Genomic DNA, 22,277 nt, shown 5'->3' on the forward strand with positions numbered 1-22,277 from the left:
CCTCATTCACCCCTTTCCCAAGAGCTATTCAGGGCTGGGAACTAGTCCTGGTATTCAGATACCCAGCACAGGGCTCCCAGCTTCCTCCATCTTCAGCCTTCATTTCAGCATTGCCTCTCCATCCAATCTGAGCATTTTGTCTCCGAAGATCTGCCCAGATTATGGTGGTTTACTCTAAAATTTGGTCTCTCTCAGTGGGAGCTGCACTTCCTGGCTGCATCTAGCCAGCCATCTTATGTCTCCCTTGATCTTTTTGCTATTAATCACTGCGGTTTGATAATCACTTCATCTCCTGATATACTTGGCAGTCTCACTATTTCAAAGAAGGGAGAAGTTCAACATTGTACTACATATAACCCGTAAAGTACTCATGGAATCAATTTAAAAATGGCTATATTTAGCTCAAATTTTAGATTCTGCAAAGAAATTTTATATGCAACCATACTGTCTAAAATGCCTTACCAGAACCATAAAAAGAACAGTTAAAGAAACTACTCTTTCCTCACAAAAAGCAAAGAAATATATGAGTAAGTTCTAGAAATACATGAACTGGCCATTCAATAATCCCTCAATGAGGGTTTAGCAAATCTATGTTTTGAGAAAACAGCTCTGTATTTGTTTACTAGAATTTTAAAATGTGACATATATTTATATATGCATAGAAATGTTCTGTCCCCTTAAATAAAAGGACACTCACTTAACCATTAATGCTCTCTACCCCTTTATCCCTGCCCCTAAGCTTCCCAATATGATGTGTTACTTACTCAGCCATTCCATACATGAACAAAGACCAGGCAATGAAAATCAACCCTTAAGCCTCAGAGTAATACGTGAAAAGGCTGGGCATTTTCACACATATTTAAGAAAAAAAAATACACACACATATATATGGTATATATTGATATATACATATATGACTAACTTTTATTATATTACAAGTTAGTTTAAAAACCTTAAGACAAAGTACAGTAGGCTAGGGAGATTCTGCCTTAGGCAATCACATATTGCAGCATTATTTTATGAACAGAAGATCACTCAGGGGAGGGGTATCTACACAATTGGCAAACACTCATTATTCCAGTTTCTTTAGGAAGTCATGTCCTTATTTTAAATATACATGTTAAATATATTTAAGGTCATATTTATTTGCTTCTAAATCCCTATTTTCTATGAGATCCTGATCTTGCCAAATGGGCTTCTCTCATCATATTTTTCAAAAACATAGACCCCAAAGTTGATGAATAGCATGACAGTATGTCATTAAACAAATTTTTATAGAATTTCAGGCCTTTAACAATATGATTTAATGAAAATAAAGTTTACTGAAATAATAAAATGAAATGCTTAACAATTCTCCCTAGATCCTTAATTCACTATTAAATAACAGTGTAATTTGCCCCTTTAGCAATTATTTGAAAACACCAAGCTTGTAAAACTTTAAAAGCTGTTATTAATAGAAAGGATCATTTTTTCACTTACTTGAGCAGCTAAAAAGCAAAAGGTATATTAAATCATATACTTATATTTTATCTTCATTTTGTGCATAATACTAACTACTAACACCAATTTAGAAAAAACAAAAAAAAAGCTTTTCAGTTATTTAGGTGTCATCGATATTATCAAACTACTGATGATTACTTAATTTCCAACACAACAAATTGAAGTCATTCAATGATTCTCAAGTAGTTTGTCACTAACTAAGAATAAATTATAGAAGTGAAGAAGAAGCAGTAGCTACTGGCGAAGAAACCTCAAATTTTTCTTTGACATTGAAAGGAGTTAACCGGTTTGCTTTAGGCGGAAAGTAAGGGAAGGGTCCCCAGCAAATCTCTGACCCATGTTTTGTGCAGATAAGGGAACTTGCACAGGGGGCTTGTCTAAACATACCCTCAGCAGACTAAGTGCCCACATGCGTCCAGGGAGAATGGGGTGGAGCCACCAGGAATTCCTACCTTATACAAACAGGGAACCCAGCCCCATCAACTTTTATATAAAAGTCCTCGCATTCAAAACTGGAAGGGAACAACCAGGAACCTCTTTTACAGGACCCCTCTCTTTGCTGAGAACTTTCCTTTTGCTTAATGAATTCTATTCCACTCACTCTCTGGTGTCTGCACCCCTAATTTTTCCTGGTTGTGAGACAAGAAACTGGACCTAGCTGAGCTCAAAGAGCAAAAATCCTGTATCAACATTACATTTAAAAAAATAATCACTGAACCAAGGAATAGCATTTATGTTCTTGATCTTTTTTTAAAGTTCTCAGACCTTAAGAGACCTAAATTTGACTTACAAAAATTGCTATACAGTCCTAACTCTATTATCACCATCTCTTACTTAAATTTTAATTGCATACTATGGTGGCTGACATATTCCCATTAAGTAGCATGAAAACTACATAAGTGAACATTCTGGTTTACATCAAACAACCTCACTTTATGTCTGCTGACCCACTACAAAAGACAAAGTATATGGTCATCATTATTCCATTACCAGCTTGGGATCTCTCTGACTCTATGCAAGCTTCCTATTTAGGCAAGTAAATAAGAATTTAGGAGCTTGGTGGAAAAGAGAACAATGTTTTTAACAGCTGGATCAATAAGAAGTGGGTCTCATTTACCCACTCCCCATCAGTTCACCTCCCCCTTTGGCCTGACATGGAAGCTGAAACTATGGTCACTTACTGTATATTTCTGAACATTTCTTCTTGAAAGAAATGTATCGTAATACAGATGCCAGCTCTATTTGATAGACAGATGACCAAAGGCTGATGAACACCAATGCAAATGTAATAAAATCACACTTAAATACTTGCCTTGTATATATCATAAAAAGATAAATATAGGTCATCATACTCTACTTCTGTGACATCAAAAAATAAACTTTTGCTAATGAAAACCTTCACTAATAACAAAGGGCTTCAGACTCTATCTATGAAATACTTATCAATTTAAAAATGCTATACTGCTGGTTTCATAGTTGAAAGGCAAAACACTTTCAACGAACCAGTACCTGAGAAGCCCACCTATCCTCCCCACTAACTCAAAGGAATCATCCATATGTGTATAATAACGAATTCTATCCTCTAAGAAGACATTAACTTAAGGCTAAGAGTTTGTCCCTAAGAAAAATAATTAATTAGCTGGTAGTCAGTGAGTCAAACCTCTGGTTCTAAAGGAATCTTTTAATTTATATAATATGAAGTTGAAGTTAAAGATAATGCTGCTTTACATTATTAACTAAATGTGTCTTCATCAATAAACAAAATATTTTGTCCCAATTTTGAGTAACAAGGCAAGTAGTAAGAAAAGTCATACAAATGAATATTTAAGTACTTAGCAAATCTCTTTAAATAGCATAACCAGCATTTCAAACTAAGACATTTGTTCTAAAGAGAAAAATTAAAATTGGGTTTACTCTAAGGAGAAGTTGTGTTTAAATGTTTTTTTCTAATTCTCACTTGTTTTTTTCCTTTAGTTTATATTTGGAGAAGAATATCTTTCTCAATTATGTGCTGTACTGATCCCCCAAATATCCTCTAGTAGCATCAGTAAAGCTACGGTTAGCTATATCCTTGCAGAAAATTAACAGCATAAGCAGAAAATCTGTATATCACACCTCATTTAATTACACTGTTTAAAAAAGTATCAATTAAAAAAAGTTAATTTATATATTCTTTAGGTTGAAAAGTTAATGTAGGGAGAATCAACATCCCTTACTACACACACACACACACACACAGAGAGAGAGAGAGAGAGAGAGAGAGAGAGAGAGAGAGAGAGAGAGAGAGAGAGACTTATCCCTTATACTGATAGAAGATCCACTTTAAAAATGCATTTCGATGGTATTAAGCAATTTCACAGTATTTTTAATGAGTGTCGTCTTTGATCAACCCCAAGGGAGGAGAAAAAGACTTGCCTACATCAAACCTCATTCCCTTACTTTCATCTAATATTACAGGATACTTCTATTTTAGCCTACTAGGATGCAGAAAGCTTTCATAAGCACAAACTACCCAAAATGCTGCTTCGTTTGCCCATGATGGGATAAACATTACAGTTTTGTTGCAAAGGTCCACATGTTCACAAGACTGGCACAGAGGACACTGTCCGGAAAGTTGTTTGTTGTTTTTTAAAGTCAGAAAGGGAGAGCAGCAAGAGGGCAGGCAGGAAAGAGAAAAGATATCGTGGTTCTCTGAACAGATATAAGGGTATCCATGCTTACTACCAGGAGGATTTACCCATGCTACTGTGGCTCCCATGACTCAGTATATGTGTAGGTTAGTAAAGGTCCTATTTTTATAAAGTACATAGGTTTTATTAAAATGGAAACTGCATTTCATTTATTAGGTAAATTGATAACAGAATACATAATTAGGCATTCCATCATATTAGAAGACTATTTTATCAACATTTATGCAGTACTTCATTATTTTAATGTACTTGAACTGTGCATTGGATCTGCCACAGAAAAGCTGGTTTTAATAAAATTTAGAATTGTGTGATGTTGGAATATTACTCACAAAATACACTCAAGTTGTTCAGCCATGCACACTTAGGTAGAAATCTGTGCCCAGAAAAGTTCATGGTTAAAAAATAAAGCATAAATTTTGTGTCAGAGTGCAGAGGCAGGAGATTCTTCAGTAATGAGCTGAAAAGGCAAGATTAAGTTTCAATTTTTTTAACTGCTAATATAAATTAGAGTTAACCATTGCTATTAAAAAAGAGACTAGTAGAACGAGAAGAAAAATGCAACACTTAAAAATACAGGCTATCTCAGAGAAAACATTGTCTGAGTGGTTCTGAAAGCACCCAATAATACAGGCCTGGTGACTATTTTATACTATTGCTTTTTGAAGCCCAGAATTTAAATCAATCCAGAAAAGAAATGAAAAAGTGTTACAATTAAGAGAGCAAACTAATCCTATCAAAAGATAGGAAATAACGAGGACTCGTTTTAAGCAATGGCAGGCACAATTACAAATGTGGATGATACAAATGTAGGTTTAGAAATGTTAGTCACCTCAAGGCATTTTTAAAAACATAAATATTTAGATCTCCTTTAAAGAATAGTCATGAATTATATATTTTTCAGCTAATAATTTTGATAAAGAAAAATAGACTCTGTGCCATCTGAAATATAAACTGTCTTAAACAGCAAATGCCATTATCTGATCCTCTAAAGGATTAAAACAAAAAAGTATGTCTCTTCAAATGAATCAAGAAGTAAAAATAAAGTCACTTCTTTAAGTTAACTTGACAGAAAATGATCAAACATTCAAGATTTTCCAATCAAATGCAAATTTTCAGGTGTCTTGAAGACTCACATTAATATTGATAGATTTGAAAAACTAAAACAATTATCAATTAGGTGATTTTTGCTTATGACCTTCATTTTCAACTGCGAATTTTTTGCAGTAAGTGCTGCTTTTAACTTGTCTTAATTTTCACAAGTGTTTAACTTCAAATTGAGGAGAAAATGCATTAGCAGTAGTGAATCTCTATTTTAATGTCTATTTTAAACTCGACTATATTTTGGTGAGCTGTGAACTCATTCATGAAAATAGATAATGGCCCTCATAACAAAACACAAACGAATTTGATCTGTAAGTTTAATTACCCTAAATTACCAAACCAAAATGGGCTATCAACATCACCAACATTACTGCCTACAAAGGGCATGACAAAATGAGAAATTTAGTTCTGTCTCCAGGAGGCAGACCCATCCCATTACTGATTGTGAATGCAACGCTGACAAAACATGGCTAACATTTCTTGGCAAATTTAACATGTGTCTTCAATTTGGCTTAAAATGTTTTACAAGGTGGCCAAGAGAGTCAGCCAGGTTATGGATACAGTATCTGCTGTCTTTCATGTATAAAATTATAAAAAACCTTATTGTAGTTAGACAATTTTGAAGATAAGGCTGTACATTTTAAAATATACATACTGAAATACAATCATTTCGTTTCAAATAAGAAAACAAAATATTTTAAATCCACTATAATTTTCTTTGAGGATACAACCATATTTTCAAGGATCGCTGCACTGAATGGAAACTACAACTTTTAAGGTACTAAAACAACAACTAAAAGGGACCAAGTCATAGAAATCATTGTAACTTTTTAAATAAAGTAATGCTTTCCTTCAGAGAATCTATTTTATTAATTAATAGTCCATTCACAGTCTACGAAACTTCGTTGGTAAATATGTAAATATAAATGTCTTAGCTTACTGGGGTGACAACAGAGAAAGAGTAGAGGAGCTTGGTATGAATGCACCTTTGAATTCAAGGGGGACTACCTATGACTACAGAAATACTAAGAATTGCATGAGAGAAACTGGGGCACTTATTACTCAGGGAGACGAAATATGATCTTTTTTCTGACTGGCTTAAATCCAGAAAGACTTCAAAAAGAATGATGGCAATTCATGATAAATTTAATATCAAAAAGAGGGATGGAAAATAAGCAATGAACCCAATGTTAGTATTAGTTACATGCTAGTAATGTCAGTCTCAGTACCATTAACTGATTAATACAGAAAAATTAAATAATCTGAATACCCCAATACAATGCTGATTTCACTTGTGTAATAAAAGCAATGAATCAAAATATGCCATACCTGTAGAAGACAGACACTAAAACCAAACCTTATGCGGTGAGGTGGCATTGGTTTTAAAATCATCCCACATCACAATTCTGAGTAAGTAACCACCATCACTATGAATGGTAAATCCCAAAACCTCAAATGCACATGATTAAGGAATTATGTCAAAATAAAATAATATGAAATCTTTGCAAAATAACTTTATAAGCAAAATGGGTTTTTTAATTTAAAACAACTAGGAAGATTTAAAAGAATAACCATGCCATGTGAGAGAAACATCTACATATAATAAAGCTTTTAATTATTAAAAAATTGATATATATATGTACATAAAAATGAAGAAACAATTAGAAAATATAAATCAATAAAAGACTTACAGTGCAAGTTTCTTTCCCTATGCCTAGATGTATGTATATATAAAGTTTTGTTTTTTCTTTTCATAACATTGAGCAAGTACCTGTAGGTTTGCATACAGGTGAGTTTTCATTTACTATTTTATTCATACAAATATTACAATGTTATCAACTACTCTTTCAAAGATTTTGATAAATCCATAACATTCATCAAGTGGATAAATCATAACTTATTAAAATATATTCCTGTTGTTGTCATTAATAATGTGTCCCATATTTTCCTATCAAACGAACAACACTGAGAATAATACATATTTTTGTGTTTAATTCCTAAGTGAGGATTCCTAGAATTCCTGAGTCAAAGGAAATCTACACTTTGAAGAGTCTTGATATACATTCTCAATCTGATATCCTGGAAAAGTGAATCAACTTCTATTAATACATTCACTTTCTGCATCATCTCAGCAGAAAATATAATTCATTTTTAAGCAGTCCCACTCTTACAGGTAACAAACAATATTTCATTTTTAAAATTAGGATTTTATCAATAATAAGTGGCATATTTTTTCATGTTTGCTGGCTATAAATAGTTATAAAACTAATCTGTTTCTGACCCTTTAAATAAAGGTCCTATTAATTTCCATACTGACATTTAAGAATGCTTAATAGAGTACACATGTTAGTTTTCTGTCATGTGTTACAACATGTTCTCATCTGTCATTGTTTTTAAAATCATGCTTATTTTTGCCCTACAAAATTTCCATTTTATGCAAATATATTTCTCTGTGACAGTATGATTGAGTCTGTTGCCTTTTAACTTTCTGATTAAAAATGTCTTACCCATCCCAATATAAGTTATTCTCTACCTTTTCCTTTTAGGTTTAGTGGTTTTCTTTTCTTTTTCTAAGTTCATTTAGAGTTTATTAGGAAAATTGAAAAAAGAGGTCAGGTTTGACAGATGTTTAAAACCCGACTGCTAGATGGTTTGGAGGGAAAGGAGAAAATGAGGACAGGGAGAGGGGTGGGGAGAAGAGGGAGAAGACAAGGAGGCTGCCAGGGAGGACTGCAAATTGAGGGAATGGCATTCTATGCCAAGTGAATAGCATTAAGAGATCAAACCTAGCTCTAATTACTTCATTCCCTTTCTTTCCTTGAAAGTCAAGTTTCTTGAAATGGTAGTCTATATTCATTGCTTCAAGTCTTCACTATTTACTCACTCACCAGTCTAAATGCTATCTGGCCTCCTGGCCACCCTTCTGTTTTCATCAGTCACCAGTGTCTTCCAGTTGCTATATGCAAGATAGGACTGTTAGTCTTTAGCTGACTTACATTCTGGAAGCATTTAATATTCTTGGCCATATATGCTATTGTCAAACTCTTCCACACTTGTCTTCTGTAATGGCGCTCTCCTACTCCCTTCCTTTTCTGTAGCCATTCCCTCTCACTCTGCTTCATAACTTCCTTTCTTTCTCTTAAATGTTGGTGTGGCTTCTTCTTCAACCCAGGTGGCTTCTGCTTCAGAAACTTTCCCTTCTTAAGATTATCTCTTCCTATGTGGCCCTATCTACAGCCATGAACTCCAGCCATCAGTGTATCAGTATAAGAGAATGAATCCTCACCCATTTCCTACACCTTAGATCCTCTCCTGAACTCCAGAAACACATTTTCATCCCCATTTCTGATACAAATCCTAAATGCACTCATTATCTTACACACACACACAAGCATAAACCTGTTATCCAATGATATTCTCCATCTCAGTGAAACTGCACCTCTATTCAAAAATCATCCAACCTAAAAATCAAACTATGCTTTACTCTGGACTTCTGTCTGCCTCTCCATCATCCACTTCAGTCCCTGCCCCACTCCTATCTGTCAGTCAGCAAGTCTTTCATTCAGATTCTCTCTCCTATCTGAAAAATTCACCTTTCTCTAACCTACTCCCATGTCCTTGGTGTAGAAGATGGTCAGATCTCACCTAGTTTAATCACATACAGTAATGAGTCACAAGGACAGGAATACATTCTGAGAAATGCATTAAACAATTTTGTGGTTGCACAAACATCACAGACTATACTTTCACAAACCTAGATGGTATATATATTTTTATTTATATACATATTTTTTCACATGGAAAACCAAATATCCCAGAACCTGCACTGAATATCAATCATTTCCCATACTTGATCTGCAATGTTCACATCAAGCACCATATTATCAGGTTTCTAATTATGTTCCACTATGATCTCATGGGAAAAACATCTTTGGTCCATTGTTGACCAAAACATTGTTTTGCAGTCTGTGACTAGCTTTTTAACAATTCTCCATCACTTCCTCTCTCACTCCTCCCCAGTGTATCCTCTACACACCTACCTAAGAGTTTTTCTAACTTTTAAATCTATATTAATCTCCTGCTTAAAATTCTTCACTTATATTCCTTTGCCTTAAATAATGATAGTAATATTTTCAGCTCCTGCTACTTCCTATTTGCCAAGAACTCCATAAGGTGTATTTTATATATATTATATGAGAAAACTGGAAGTTACATCTATGTGAGCTGGCTTTACTCTGTCATATCTATTTCCTCCACACAAAAACAAATTCTTTAATATTTAAGATTATTTAGGATCTAATTCCTACCTACTTGTCAACCCTTAACTTACGCTACAGACTCACATGCTAGTCTTCAACCACACAAAACCACTTTAATTCCTTCAATAGCAAATCCTTTGCCTGATTCCTTATTCATATAATTCATTCTGCCCGAAATACCCACCTACTTTCACTCCCAAGTTCATACTTGTCCTTCACAGGTTAACTTAGCTGCCACATCTGGGTTAAATGAGCAAGTATTTTATAATCCTATAGTTCTCTGAATATTTCCTTCTAACATGTACTCTAATTACCTGTTTATCATCTCCTTCTTCTAATAGACTCTAAGTGTTTCTAAAACAAGGACAATAATTGGAAGAAACACCCATATTAAGGCTATCCCCAGAATACTTAATAAAGAATGGTTATAAGAAATAATTTTCATTCAGGAAATAGCCAGTAGGCCAGTGTGATCAGCGTACTGGAGTCAAAAAGGGATGTGAGAAATAACACTGGAAGACTGGTTTAGGTAGATCAGGATCTTGAATGTAGACATAAAGATTTTTTTGCTATACTCAATAAGGATCCATTGGATGTTTTCAAACAGACAATGGACAAAATTCGATATGTGTTTTAAGAAAATAATGAATAGTAATTAGACAAGAGGTGAGCAGCTAGAGACAAAGATAAGGAGACAGTTTAGGATGGGTCCAGTGGCTCACGCCTGTAATCCCAGCACTTTGGTAAGAAGAGGTGGGAGAATCACTTGAGGTCAGGAGTTCGAGACCAGCCTGACCAACATGGTGAAACCCCTGTCTCTACTAAAAATACAAAAAAAATTAGCTGGACGTGGTGGCAGGTGCCTGTAATCACAGCTACTTGGGAGGCTGAGGCAGGAGAATCACTTGAACCCAGGAGGCAAAGGTTGCAGTGAGCCGAGATCGCACCACTGCACTCCAGCCTGGGTGATGGAGCCACAGCAAGACTCTGTCTCAAACAAACAAACAAACAAAAAAACCCAAAAACCCCCAAAAAGGAGACAGTTTAAGAGGTCCAGAAAAAGTTGAAGAAAAATAGAGTTCATTTTTATATAAGCTGATTTCCATAAACTAGCAAATAACCATGTGTATATGCCTATCTTTTCTCATTGTTTCACATTCAAATTTTTCCAGATAAATCATTTTATTACACAAATTTTTTTATCTCTATCAAAATAAGCATAATGTTGGAATTTGGGGTCTAAAGCTCAACAGTAGGTCAAATCTTAAAAGTTTCAAATTTGAAGGTTACACGAGTAACCATGCAAGTGGTTGAGATATCCCAGGAAAGAATAGGGAAAGGCACTTTGGGAGGTCAAGGTGGGTGGATCACAAGGTCACGAGTTCAAGACCAGCTTGGCCAAGATGGTAAAAACCCGTCTCTACTAAAAATACAAAAATTAACTGGACATAGTGGCAGGTGCCTGTAATCCCAGCTACTCAGGAGGCTGACACAGGGAATTGCTTGAATCCGGGATGCAGAGGTTGCAGTGAGTCGAGATCGTGCCATTGCACTCCAGCCTGGGCGACAGACAGAGACTCCATCTCAAAAAAAAGAATGGGGAAAAGGTTGGTGGTGGAAACTTGGCTACATTTACAAGCAAAGGAGAAGATGACATGAAAGGAGACCAGGTGTGGTTAGGGCAAGGAGAAGAACCAACAGAGTATAACATGGATTTAACTACAAACAGTAATGAAGCAGCCCAATCCACAATATATTCCCCGAGTGATTTAGACTTTGGATGCTATCTGTGGTCACAGAAGCTGTTTACAGAATACCAAACAGGCTTCAGGAAGAAACTGCAATTTTAAAATGCCATCCTATATCCAAACACTCCACATTAAACTGTTTTTCTGATGCTCTGGCTTCATCTTTTAGTATAGAAGTATACTTCTGATTGTTTTATCTGTTGCTATTAGGAAAAGTTTTGTATCACTGGTAAATTTTTTGTTAATTGAGATTATAAAATTGCAGTAAACTACTCATCAAATTACTAATCTGATAGTTTTCTCTGATGACAATTTATCAGCATGGCAATTTTAATTAAACATGTTTTCCACAATGGTAAAAATTCAAGACCATATAGGACCTTTCCCCCTCTTTTCAGATTGATATCTTTAAACAGAGTGCTTGGAAATTTAGTAGTAATAAGTTTGTAAGAAAAAATCCTTCTCTATAAACTATCCTAACATGAAACACTAAGAAAAGCAAAAATTCCTTTAACTTGAAAGTTATTGAAACTTTTCTTTGACATAATGATTTGAGTAGGCCCTATAAAAATCCTTTGAAAGTATTAGAATCTAATAATCTTAAAAAATACATGTGTGGTATCCACAATTTCTGAGTTCTTATGCTAAAAAAAGAGACCGCACAGAAAGGATGTAACAATGGTATGGAAACTTACCATCCTCTCCAATTGGACTCTTTATTGCAGACTTATTGCTTCCATGTGATTTAAAAAAAAAAAAAAAAAAAAAAAAAAAAACTCGAATCTTTAAGCCAACCACATCCCTAAAATTTTTGGCACTCTTTTTAAGCACTGAATCCAAAGCAGGAGAAAAAAACAATAACTTTTAAAAAAATTATCACACAACTCTTATCAGACTCAGGATTTGTTTTTTCATTATGGAGGTGTGTTGGAAATTAATAATAAAGGCTGATTTGCAATTCTTAAAAAAATTTACTCTATTTAAACCAGCCAAAATGTCATAAATTATTTGGTCTTAATATTTAAATAAATAATAGCTATGTTGAACATTACATTCTAGAATATATAATTTGGGGGATATTAAAATGGATGAGGTTAATACTTTTATACACTAAAGGCTTTCTTAAAAAAAATCTGTGGTTACATAAAGCTGAAGAATACAAGCATCAAATAAAATTAATTCATATAATTTTCTGAAACAATAAAATCTTTGCTTAAAATACACAATAAAAAGAACAATGAATTAGCTAAACTCTATAGTCATTGCACTTTTCCACAAATTAGGGTGCACAATTCATGACTCCCTAAAAGAAGCATTTTAAATTACAGTATGTGTCACGTAAAAGAAAAGAATGAAAAAGTTCCCATACCCTAAAGTGAGAACAGATGGGAATGTAAGATTAGATAAGAAGAGAGAGTGAAGCTTTAGATGACTGACTAAGAAATCTTCCCCAGAGCAGGGCCAAATATACCAGACCTCAGTTTGTTCTGCCTTCCAGGTAATTTCCAAATTAAATCCAATAGAAATATAAAGCACTTGGTAGATTAGATGCACTGTTTTTATTTTTATAATCATTTATTTCTCTCTCTATATATAAGTTTTATGAAGAAACTTTAAATAAATAAGTTTAAAAAATATGTCTAATCAATATAAAGTAGTCTTCTAATCACTTCTGTGAGTTTACCATTATTTCAAATTAAGACTGTTAACAATAAATTTCTGTAAAATAGTAAAATAAATAGGCTTACAAAAAAAGTAGCAGTCATGAAACAAACCTAAGATGTGGGCACTGAATTCCTTGCACAATGAAAGAGTCATCTGCCATAAACTAGAGTTTTGTAAATAAATTATGACTCCATCTTATATTTATTATTTTCATATTTGATCTGTACACTAAAATAAGCTTTAAACAGTAATGCCAATACTACTTCTTATAAAGAAGGTTCCTTTATTTGATATTTAATTTTATACAGCATAATACAATTTTTCTATTTAAAAATACCAATTATAAACTTAAAAGAATACTCTCCATAGTGCTGTATTCTCTTCAATATTTTTTATTTTAATCTAGGTAGTAACTTAAACTTTGAATAAAACAGCATAGTTCAGATTTTCAGGTGCTTTCAGATTTTAATGTATTTAAAAACAAGAATTTTACTATTAATATCCATTCTCTTAAAATGCTTCAAAAGCAATTTTGTAGTATTAACCATGAGCTTTTAAAAAGCTACAGATATCTTCTATCAAAAATCGCCTGTGGAGCAAACTTTTTTTCATTTGCTTTGACATAAAACTTGCATTTGTTGAAACAACAATAACTTCATATTTTAATCAAAAGTACTCAAATTTATACATCATTCTCATCCACGATTTAAAATATCTTTTCCAAGACAACAATGAAAAAGTCGTCCGTGTACATTTTCTCTCCCGTCCCAGAAAGTTGGCTTTCAATATCTTAACCCTGTTTTATCTTTTTTAACCTTACAAAATATATCCCCAAAAAGAAATAGAGAAATATGAATCATGCTAAGTGGTGAAAGCAATTGTACCTCAAACTTAGGTGATTTCAGTTTAAACAACCCAAGGCATTGGTAATTTGATACAGGTTTCACTTATAATATGGAACAAGGCTTTCCATAGAGAGGAAGCTCAATACAGCATATTGCATAGTTGAACATCTGCATGAAAGATTTACTGAAAAGTATATTTTATTACTCAGATTACTCAAAATTATATGGAAAAATTATCAATGAAAAAGAAAAAAAAATTTCAAGTGTCCAGTTTTTTTTCTAATCTTCTTTATCATTAGATAAAAGCCGTAAGAGGCAAACATTTAGAGATATCATGCTCATCAAACTTTACTAAAATTCATCTTCTATACTTTCTATTTGTGCAAATAAAATCTGAATTAAGCAAAAACACTGTGTACATTTCAAATTTCTCATATTAATAAATCCAAACTCAAATTACCCAAAATATTAAATATAATTCCTCCATCAAATATTACAGTATTGTCTTAAGTCATTCTGCGGTTAGCTGGTGAATAATTTTACCATGAACAACAGAACATTTTATAACGGGTCCAAAACTTCTATTATCATCCTCATGGAAGGCAGGGGATTTTGAATAAAGAGTGCATGTGCACACACTTAACATTTATTCAAGAGTCCTGTCTAATCCCAGATATTCCACTGTCTTTATAAAATGGGTAAGTCACAAACACTAGGGATGACACTCATCTGTAAAAAGAATACAGTTGGTTTAGATCAATATTTCTCAGTCTATAGACTATGGACACCTGAGGATCTATGAACACATTCCTGGGAGTCTGAGAGAGTTACAAGATGTTTTGTTTTGGTGTTTTCATATTATTATATAAATATGATTATATTCTGATAATCTCACTGACAATTTTTGCAACTGATTATTATCACATAATTTCAGGATCTTATTTTGATATTATGTTTATGATATTTTATGTTAGTTATAGTGACTATGTTTAATTCTTAATATACTATTTCTCAAACTGGGATTCACCAATGTATTCTTGGGGCGTGAGAGACATTTTCCATTAACATAAGACCACATATTATTTAAGACCAAGAGACACTAGATTAGATTATCTTTCTAATTCCATTTCAGTCTAAAAAATGCTGTATTAAATTGTAGTCTACCAATAACTTACAGAGATCAAATTTTAAAAGCACACTTAGGGAAAGTAAACTTCACAAGAGGAGTTATAGTATCTAATTCCAACTATGTTCTACTTGTTTTCCTTTTTAATTATAGGCAAATGAAACTTTTGAGATATCAATAAGCAGTGAACATAATACAACAAGGCTATCAAAGTTTCAATTAGCAACAGCCACTATCCTTTCAAATGGTTTAGTACACTACATATTAAGTGCAAGTCAGAAAATCCAGTTTCTTTTTCCAGTTTTGCCTCTGGCTTGAAATGATTGCCCTAATCTTTGTATTATGCTACTCAATGTATAAAATACACAATAAATACTAGATACTCATGTTATATAATAATAATCAGTATGTTTTAAATTTTAATTGATATAGTAACTAGGAAAACAACAAATCTGCAAAACTCAAATATTTGCTTTTCTTATTATCAGTGACTATATATAAATTGTAAATATAATTTTGTTTTTGAGACATAATTATGGATTACTTTGATCTAGTTTTTAAAACATTTATGTTTAAATTGGGTTCATCTAATTTACAAATACTTGTAATTTTACAATTAGCACTTAAGATATTTCATTGGCAAAAATCATTGTTTACTGATTAAACATCTAAAACTAAAAACTTACCAATATTCACACATCATAATTCTATAACAACGTAGTAAGACATATACTCTTAAAGGAATTCGCTATTCGTTTATCTTAATAATTAAAACACCTTCACACCAGTAAAGGGAAGTAAAGTGTTTCCAAACTGCTAAGATATTCAGAATTTAAAATATATGCACCTTCCATTTCAAATATGGCCACTTAATTTTCAATTTAAAAATTAGGAAGAATGAAACTACCTTAAATTATCTTATACATGTCTATGATATAAATTTGAATACAGGTTTTAGGTAAAACTTGCCAGAAAGAGGTGTACAAAATTTTTTCCTGATATGCGGCATCCTAATGAGCTTTTTTTTTAAAAAAAGATAATTTTTTAAACAATTACTAAAGCATTTCCAATACCAGAGCATAATTTGAATAACTAAAATAAATAATTTTTTAAATTACTTATTAACTTTAAATTATTGACTTTTGAGAGATTCATTTTTAGAACGTGAAGGCTGTGAAAAATCTAAGATCAATTTCACAATCCCATAACAACCTCAAGTCATATAAACAGGGAATGGGAATAGATAAAAATTAAAAAGATTTTTCTTTTTCTGTTAACCTAGCAAATACAAGCAAAGTTAATTCAGAAGACTCCTTCCAAACTTTCTTCCCATAAAAAATTTTTCAGCTTTTACTATTTTAAGATATCTGTTCTAGAAGATTAATTAGACCATTAACTAACAAACAGAAAGTGTGGTCGGAATAAAAATGAAAAAAAAAATTTACTTATCACAGTATATGAAAGCATGCACTACATTTCCAGAAAGTGTATGCTTTCATATATTGTGAAAAGTAATTTATTTTCTTCTGGAATTGGCATATGCAATTGCACAAGCATTGAAATCAGTTCCAAGAATTACCCTACCTGAACTGTAGAGCTGATTTCCGATGCAAAACCGCCGGTCAAGGGAGCCTCGTGACTGATTAGCAGTCGCCCTGTTTTGATCACAGACTGAAAGAGAAAAGGAAAACTTGTTGTTAAAAAGAATATCTATTTTATGTATATGATGGTAGTTTTAATTCAGTAATAAAAGTAAATTATATACATTCAATAAATAGTGTAAAAATCAGTAATTAAATTGTAGGCCAATAAGTTACAATTCGCTTTTGACAGGTCATCTGATTTTTGTACTGTAAAAATTTTTTCAATATGGTTTATAATCCCAGTAGAAAAGAAAAATGAGATTTGTAATTCTATATATGCAATTAAAAATGCATACTCATTATTGTAAGATACATTTGTGTTATAAACTGAATTGCTATAGTTCATATTTTAATGTCAATATTTTTCTTCATGTTAAAGAGCGAAAGTTTTTTTTATTCATTTTGGGGCATGTTTGCTATAAATAACAATAACCTTAAGAAATACTGTTTTATGGAAAAGGAAAACACAAAAATAGTATGTGAAAGCTATAGCAAAGGAAAAATTTGGCAGTAAGAAATACCTGCAAAAGTAAATTCCCTCCGTTAATGTGCTCTAAAATCTGGTTGATGATCACACTCTATTTTAAGGGTAAAATGTCACAAACAATTAAATTAGTATGTATTCTCAATAGTTGTTCAATGTGGTTGTCCACACTATGCATGATAAACTCTGTACAATATTAAATAAAAAAGTATAACAATGATATCATAGCAGGATGCCAGCTGTGCTGGCAGGTAAAAACTATTAAAATCAACAGCAGGTTATTGCTTAAAATATGGTGAAAAATTATCACAGTACCAAAGAGAAACGGCAGTTTTGTCTTTCGATTTCTAACAATTTAAGATCACCTTTAATAAAATCTGTTACTATTTCATAAATATAAAATGAAATCTTTCAAGCAAAAATATGTATTGAAATAAAAGATTTCATTCATTCTAGGCAATTATAGTTCAGAATTTACAAAGTATGCAGCAGTTTCAGCTAGCATATGTTGAACCCCAAGATATGGCCAGTAGCCATGACAAAAATAAGTTACCATATCTACTAGGTAAATAGTGACTGAAGAACATAAAATTTCATGAACACCTTAATGAACACCATTCACACTCCAGTGAAATGCTAACCTTAGGATATTTGTATTTGGCTTTCTATGACTGTGATTGATTATGCCATTTGTAAGAGTCACAAATTAAATTTCAACGTACAAAAATATAAAAAGACAAAAATATTCCACAATCACAAAACAACATATGTATTTTCAAAGGGTTTTCTAAAAGATGTCCTAACTTTAAGAATAAACAATTAAAAAAAAAAAAAAGATTTGACAATCAGATCATTCTTTTTTTTTTTTTTTTTTTTTTTTTTTTTGAGATGGAGTCTCACTCTGTTGTTCAGGCTGGACTGCAGTGGCACCATGTCGGCTCACTGCAACCTCTGAATCAGACCATTCTTATAGCTCTGAAACTCAGAATTCAGCCAACATAAAAGTATCTAAGGATGACAGCCAAAATCCATCCAAGCTATCTGGCACATCTTAAATTTTGAGCAGCTAGAAATTAGAAACTTCTATAAAAATGTTGTTACCCTAAAACCCTACACAACCAAATCGGTCCTTTTTGTCTGAGATCAGGCCTATCCAAAATCAAACGACAACCTTTAGAGTAATCCCTGAAAGCAAACAAGCAACCAGGGCAGGTGGCCTATGCAGATGGCCACAGAGTGGTGAAATCAAGCACAGATGACCAAGTACAAAAGCTTCCAACCTTTGAGGTTAATTCAACATGATTTGTAAGTAGATAAAATTCGGAGCCCTACTGAGTGCTCCTCAGCAGAGCAATGACTAAATAGACCAATATGCATCAGCATAGTAGAGTAATATGCAGCCATGAAAAAGACTCAGGACATGTAAAGAAACCCATGAAAAATTAACTGGCAAAATGAGCAAGTTGCAGGACAACATAATCTTACGCTTTGTGAAAAACAACCATCACAGCAGTGAGCACACCAAGCAACATATCTTTTCAACAAGTACCTCTAGCCAACATGTATAAACAGTCCGGAAACCTTCATTCCAAAATATCCAAAATTGTTCTTCCCGAGCAATGTCAGTCAAGGAAATGTAGGAAAGAGAGTTTTACTTTTTGCTTTATGCATGTTTAGATCACTGACAGTATTCTAGTAAGTCTAAAATAAATAAAAATAAAGGGAAAGCCCTTGAATTAGTGCGAAAGATTTAAAAATACATGTTATTTTGCAGTTATAATCTTCTCAAAAAACATAATAACGTTTTTGTGATATCTTAGAACTAGCTTCAGAAGCAAGGGAATCCCGAGATCCAAACTCCAGCAGCAAACAGGCACACTAACAACGCAGGGAGCCAGTCTTCCCATCCCACTCTGTGTGATCTGCTCCAGGTCAGGACCATATCCAGCTCATCACTTGGCCCTCAAAGCCGTGAGATACTCGACAAAATGAGCAATAAATTATTGGCATCAGACAAGTTCAAGTTCTTCAACACCTCTGCATGTGCATTACAAAAATTGTGTGTTCTCAGATGAGGGGTTATGCTGACAGATATGGAAATAATTCCAGAAATTTCTAAAACACCAAGAACTAGAGGAAAAATACAATAAAAGTAATCACACTTTAAGTTTGTGGAAATTGCCACTTGTCTACAAACAAGTGGAACAAAAATAGTGCAGCAAGAAGAGAAGAGCCAGAAGTAACAATCACAATCATAAACAATGATTGTCACAAAAATTGCTATGTGCTAGGCTCTGAGCTGAGTATTTTACATTTAATTACTTCACTTAATTTGGAAAGCACTTAAGATTCATTTTTGCTTCTTAAAAATCATTGCCAATGTCTAAAAGTATTAAAATGTATTATGTCAAAATTCTGAAAATGCAAAAATTTAGAAGACTGATATTTTCAGACACATTCAATTAGCATATATTGAACTGTCTGAAAATAGTTCAATCATTTTGTGAGGTGTAGTAGAAATTTGTTATATGCTTTTTATCATTCACAATTTTAATTTGATAAAATTCCTGAAGATTGCTTTTCTATACTGCTTTGGAAATTAACACTGTTAGTATAGTGAAAATGAGATCTTTATAAATCTACAAAACAAGAAAATGTTACTCTTTCTATTCTTTCTATTTTAATTAGATATTCTGATTAAAGTACATATTTTTGTCCCCTTTAACAGGCTTTTAATGTTCACATATCTAGCCAAAATAATATGTAACTGTCAAGAAATTCCCCTAACCACATTTAGCATTTTGATGTACTTAGTAAAAATTAATAAAGTATATTTCAATGGAGATAGCCATTAATCTTTTTAAGATAAATAATTATAAATACAATACTAATAATTATTCTAAAAATATTTTCTTCCAAAGAAAATAAATTTTAAGGTTTTTAAATTTTCTTCTGAGATAAATTCATTTCATCACTTGAAACAAATTAAAAGTGTTTAAACAACTTTTCGGGGTGAAAGCTGAACCTATCAAAGCCAGGAAAGATCACGTAAGGCTGGATTTGCAAGTATCTACTTCTCCAATTTTTTACCACTAAGTACTATTCCTGGATTCCAGCCTATGGCAGATGGAGCACCAATGAGTTACGGGTGACAAATGGCATCAGAGAGAGCTAAGCCAATTGAAGATCAGGACTCTGAATAACTGAGGACACTCCTTGTCCTCTGCTACAAAACAAAAGGACTTTGTTCCCTGCAAAGGAACAAAAGATTTGTTCTAAAAGATTTGTCAAAAAAGCATTAAAAACAGTCCTGAAAAGCTCGTAGTTTTCTCACCACTTCAGTCATTCCGTCCAGCAGAGCATTAGTGCCACACTATCACAATAGCAGCAATCAGAATCCCAACCCTGTACACATGGCATTGCCAAAGGCAGATATATCAAGGCATCCCTGTTCTGCTGCAACCCTGAACTTGTTTCTTGTTTGGCCACTCCATGACTTTTCCCCATTATCCATATTCTTTCTACCCAAACGTCTTTATGAATGGCCATAAATTAACCTATGCAGAATGTCTAGCACAGTGCTCTGAACATTGTAGACACTCAAGAAAAGTTAATTAGATTAAAACTCTATTAAAACAAATTGTTTAACTTTATTATGCATGTCCTCTTTTAATTTATTTATGCTATTGCATTCTTAGCACAATCCATTTTTAAGGTAGTTCAGAAGTATATACTTGACCACATCCCAGAACAATTTAATTATGAAGTAGCAGGCTCCAAACTGATGATATTTTAATGTAGTTTTAACAATAAGATATTTGTGGTAATAAGACAGCTGCTAAGTTATACTCGGTTAAAATGATTGCACAGACTTTGGCTGCCCAAACATTAGACATATGTTTTAGTGTATATAGCCTTTAAAGATTTTAACACAGTCCAACCAGGAAAACTGTTAAGTTGTCATTCTAGGAGAACTGATACAGATAGGCAAACCATAAAGTTTCCATATGCCTAAAAGTACAACACTGACATTTGAAAAGCAAAACGTTTATCATCTATCTATATTTTTTATTTTATTTTTTCCTCAAAATCTATAGCAAGATTGTTTCCATACAGACAATTCAACCTTACCTACACCAAGTACAGCAGCCTATTCTGTCTGCTGATAAGGTTTAAAAAAAAAAAAAAAAAAAAAAAGCAATATTTTGGATAGGCAACTTATAGCCCTTTTAATATTTTCCATCTGAATATAAAGCTAATTGAAAGCAAAAGAAACACCAAAGCTGGTCTGTATCAGTTCCTTCTGAAATCAAGAGAACCTCCTATGTGTAATGCAAACGTGTAAGTACAACTAATGGTAAAATCATAGCACATATACTTCGTTAATCAAGAACATATTATTTATACAATTTAGAATCATTAAGGATAGGATATTGATGAACTTCAAGTATCAATGCAAATGAATTAGACGCATTTTTTGAGATGTTTTCTTGTTTTGTAGCCAAGAGCATGTAACAAGTTAGCCAGAAAAACCTCACAATTAATCACAGGTTAACAAATGTATTAATATATGCCTAGTCATTTGTTAATCAGCATGACCTCCTCCACACATGACTGGCTGATATTCCACTGGAGAAATGCCAATGCTAAACAACAATAAAAAAACAGTCCTGAGTTTCAGAGAAAGTCCTGAAAACTCCATTTTGGCTAAGATGTTAGTGAGGGGGTTACACATATTTTAGTACTGTAGGAAAGTGTAAACCAAGAAAAATTAAATTGTCAGGGCTTTACCACCCATGTGGAAAAAGTACAAAAAGGAACAAGCAGAGCACAAAGACAATTGCATAAAGAGCTGAAAAATAAGCAAATAATGTTGACAAAGAAATAAAACATTCGGGAAATTTTTGTACATCCTCACTGGTTCTTTTTTTCCTCAATGATTTGTATAATCAGAACTGAAATACTGAAGAACCTAAGAAATCTGCTTTTGCAAAATTAAAAGTGGACACTTTCTGAAAGCTACTTCAAAATATTTCAGATAAACATGTTCCTGTCAGTCAATCAACCTTACCTTTCCAACTTGCTTTCTAATAGTCCCTCTATGCTCCAGGCATGTCAGTCCCCTCACAACTCTGTGAATGTGATCGATAGTTTTCCGCCTCAGACTTCCTTTTCCACATTGGCTGACATTCTATCCCTCCCTCAAGACCCATCTC

At 33.0% G+C, this 22,277-nt stretch overlaps 1 protein-coding gene across 8 annotated transcripts in view; it reads right to left on the reverse strand.

The window, feature by feature from the left end:
* The window catches only part of LOC105495599 (branched chain keto acid dehydrogenase E1 subunit beta), a 267,316-nt gene that overhangs the window by 81,620 nt on the left and 163,419 nt on the right, over positions 1 to 22,277 (reverse strand). For all 8 annotated transcript variants that reach the window (XM_071096811.1, XM_071096812.1, XM_071096814.1 and 5 more), the window contains one exon: positions 16,519 to 16,605. In XM_071096811.1, the coding sequence (XP_070952912.1) occupies positions 16,519 to 16,605 (87 nt within the window). Of the gene's footprint in view, positions 1 to 16,518; positions 16,606 to 22,277 lie in introns of those variants that run through there.

Source organism: Macaca nemestrina, chromosome 5, assembly GCF_043159975.1.
Source record: "Macaca nemestrina isolate mMacNem1 chromosome 5, mMacNem.hap1, whole genome shotgun sequence".
Taxonomy (NCBI): domain Eukaryota; kingdom Metazoa; phylum Chordata; class Mammalia; order Primates; family Cercopithecidae; genus Macaca; species Macaca nemestrina.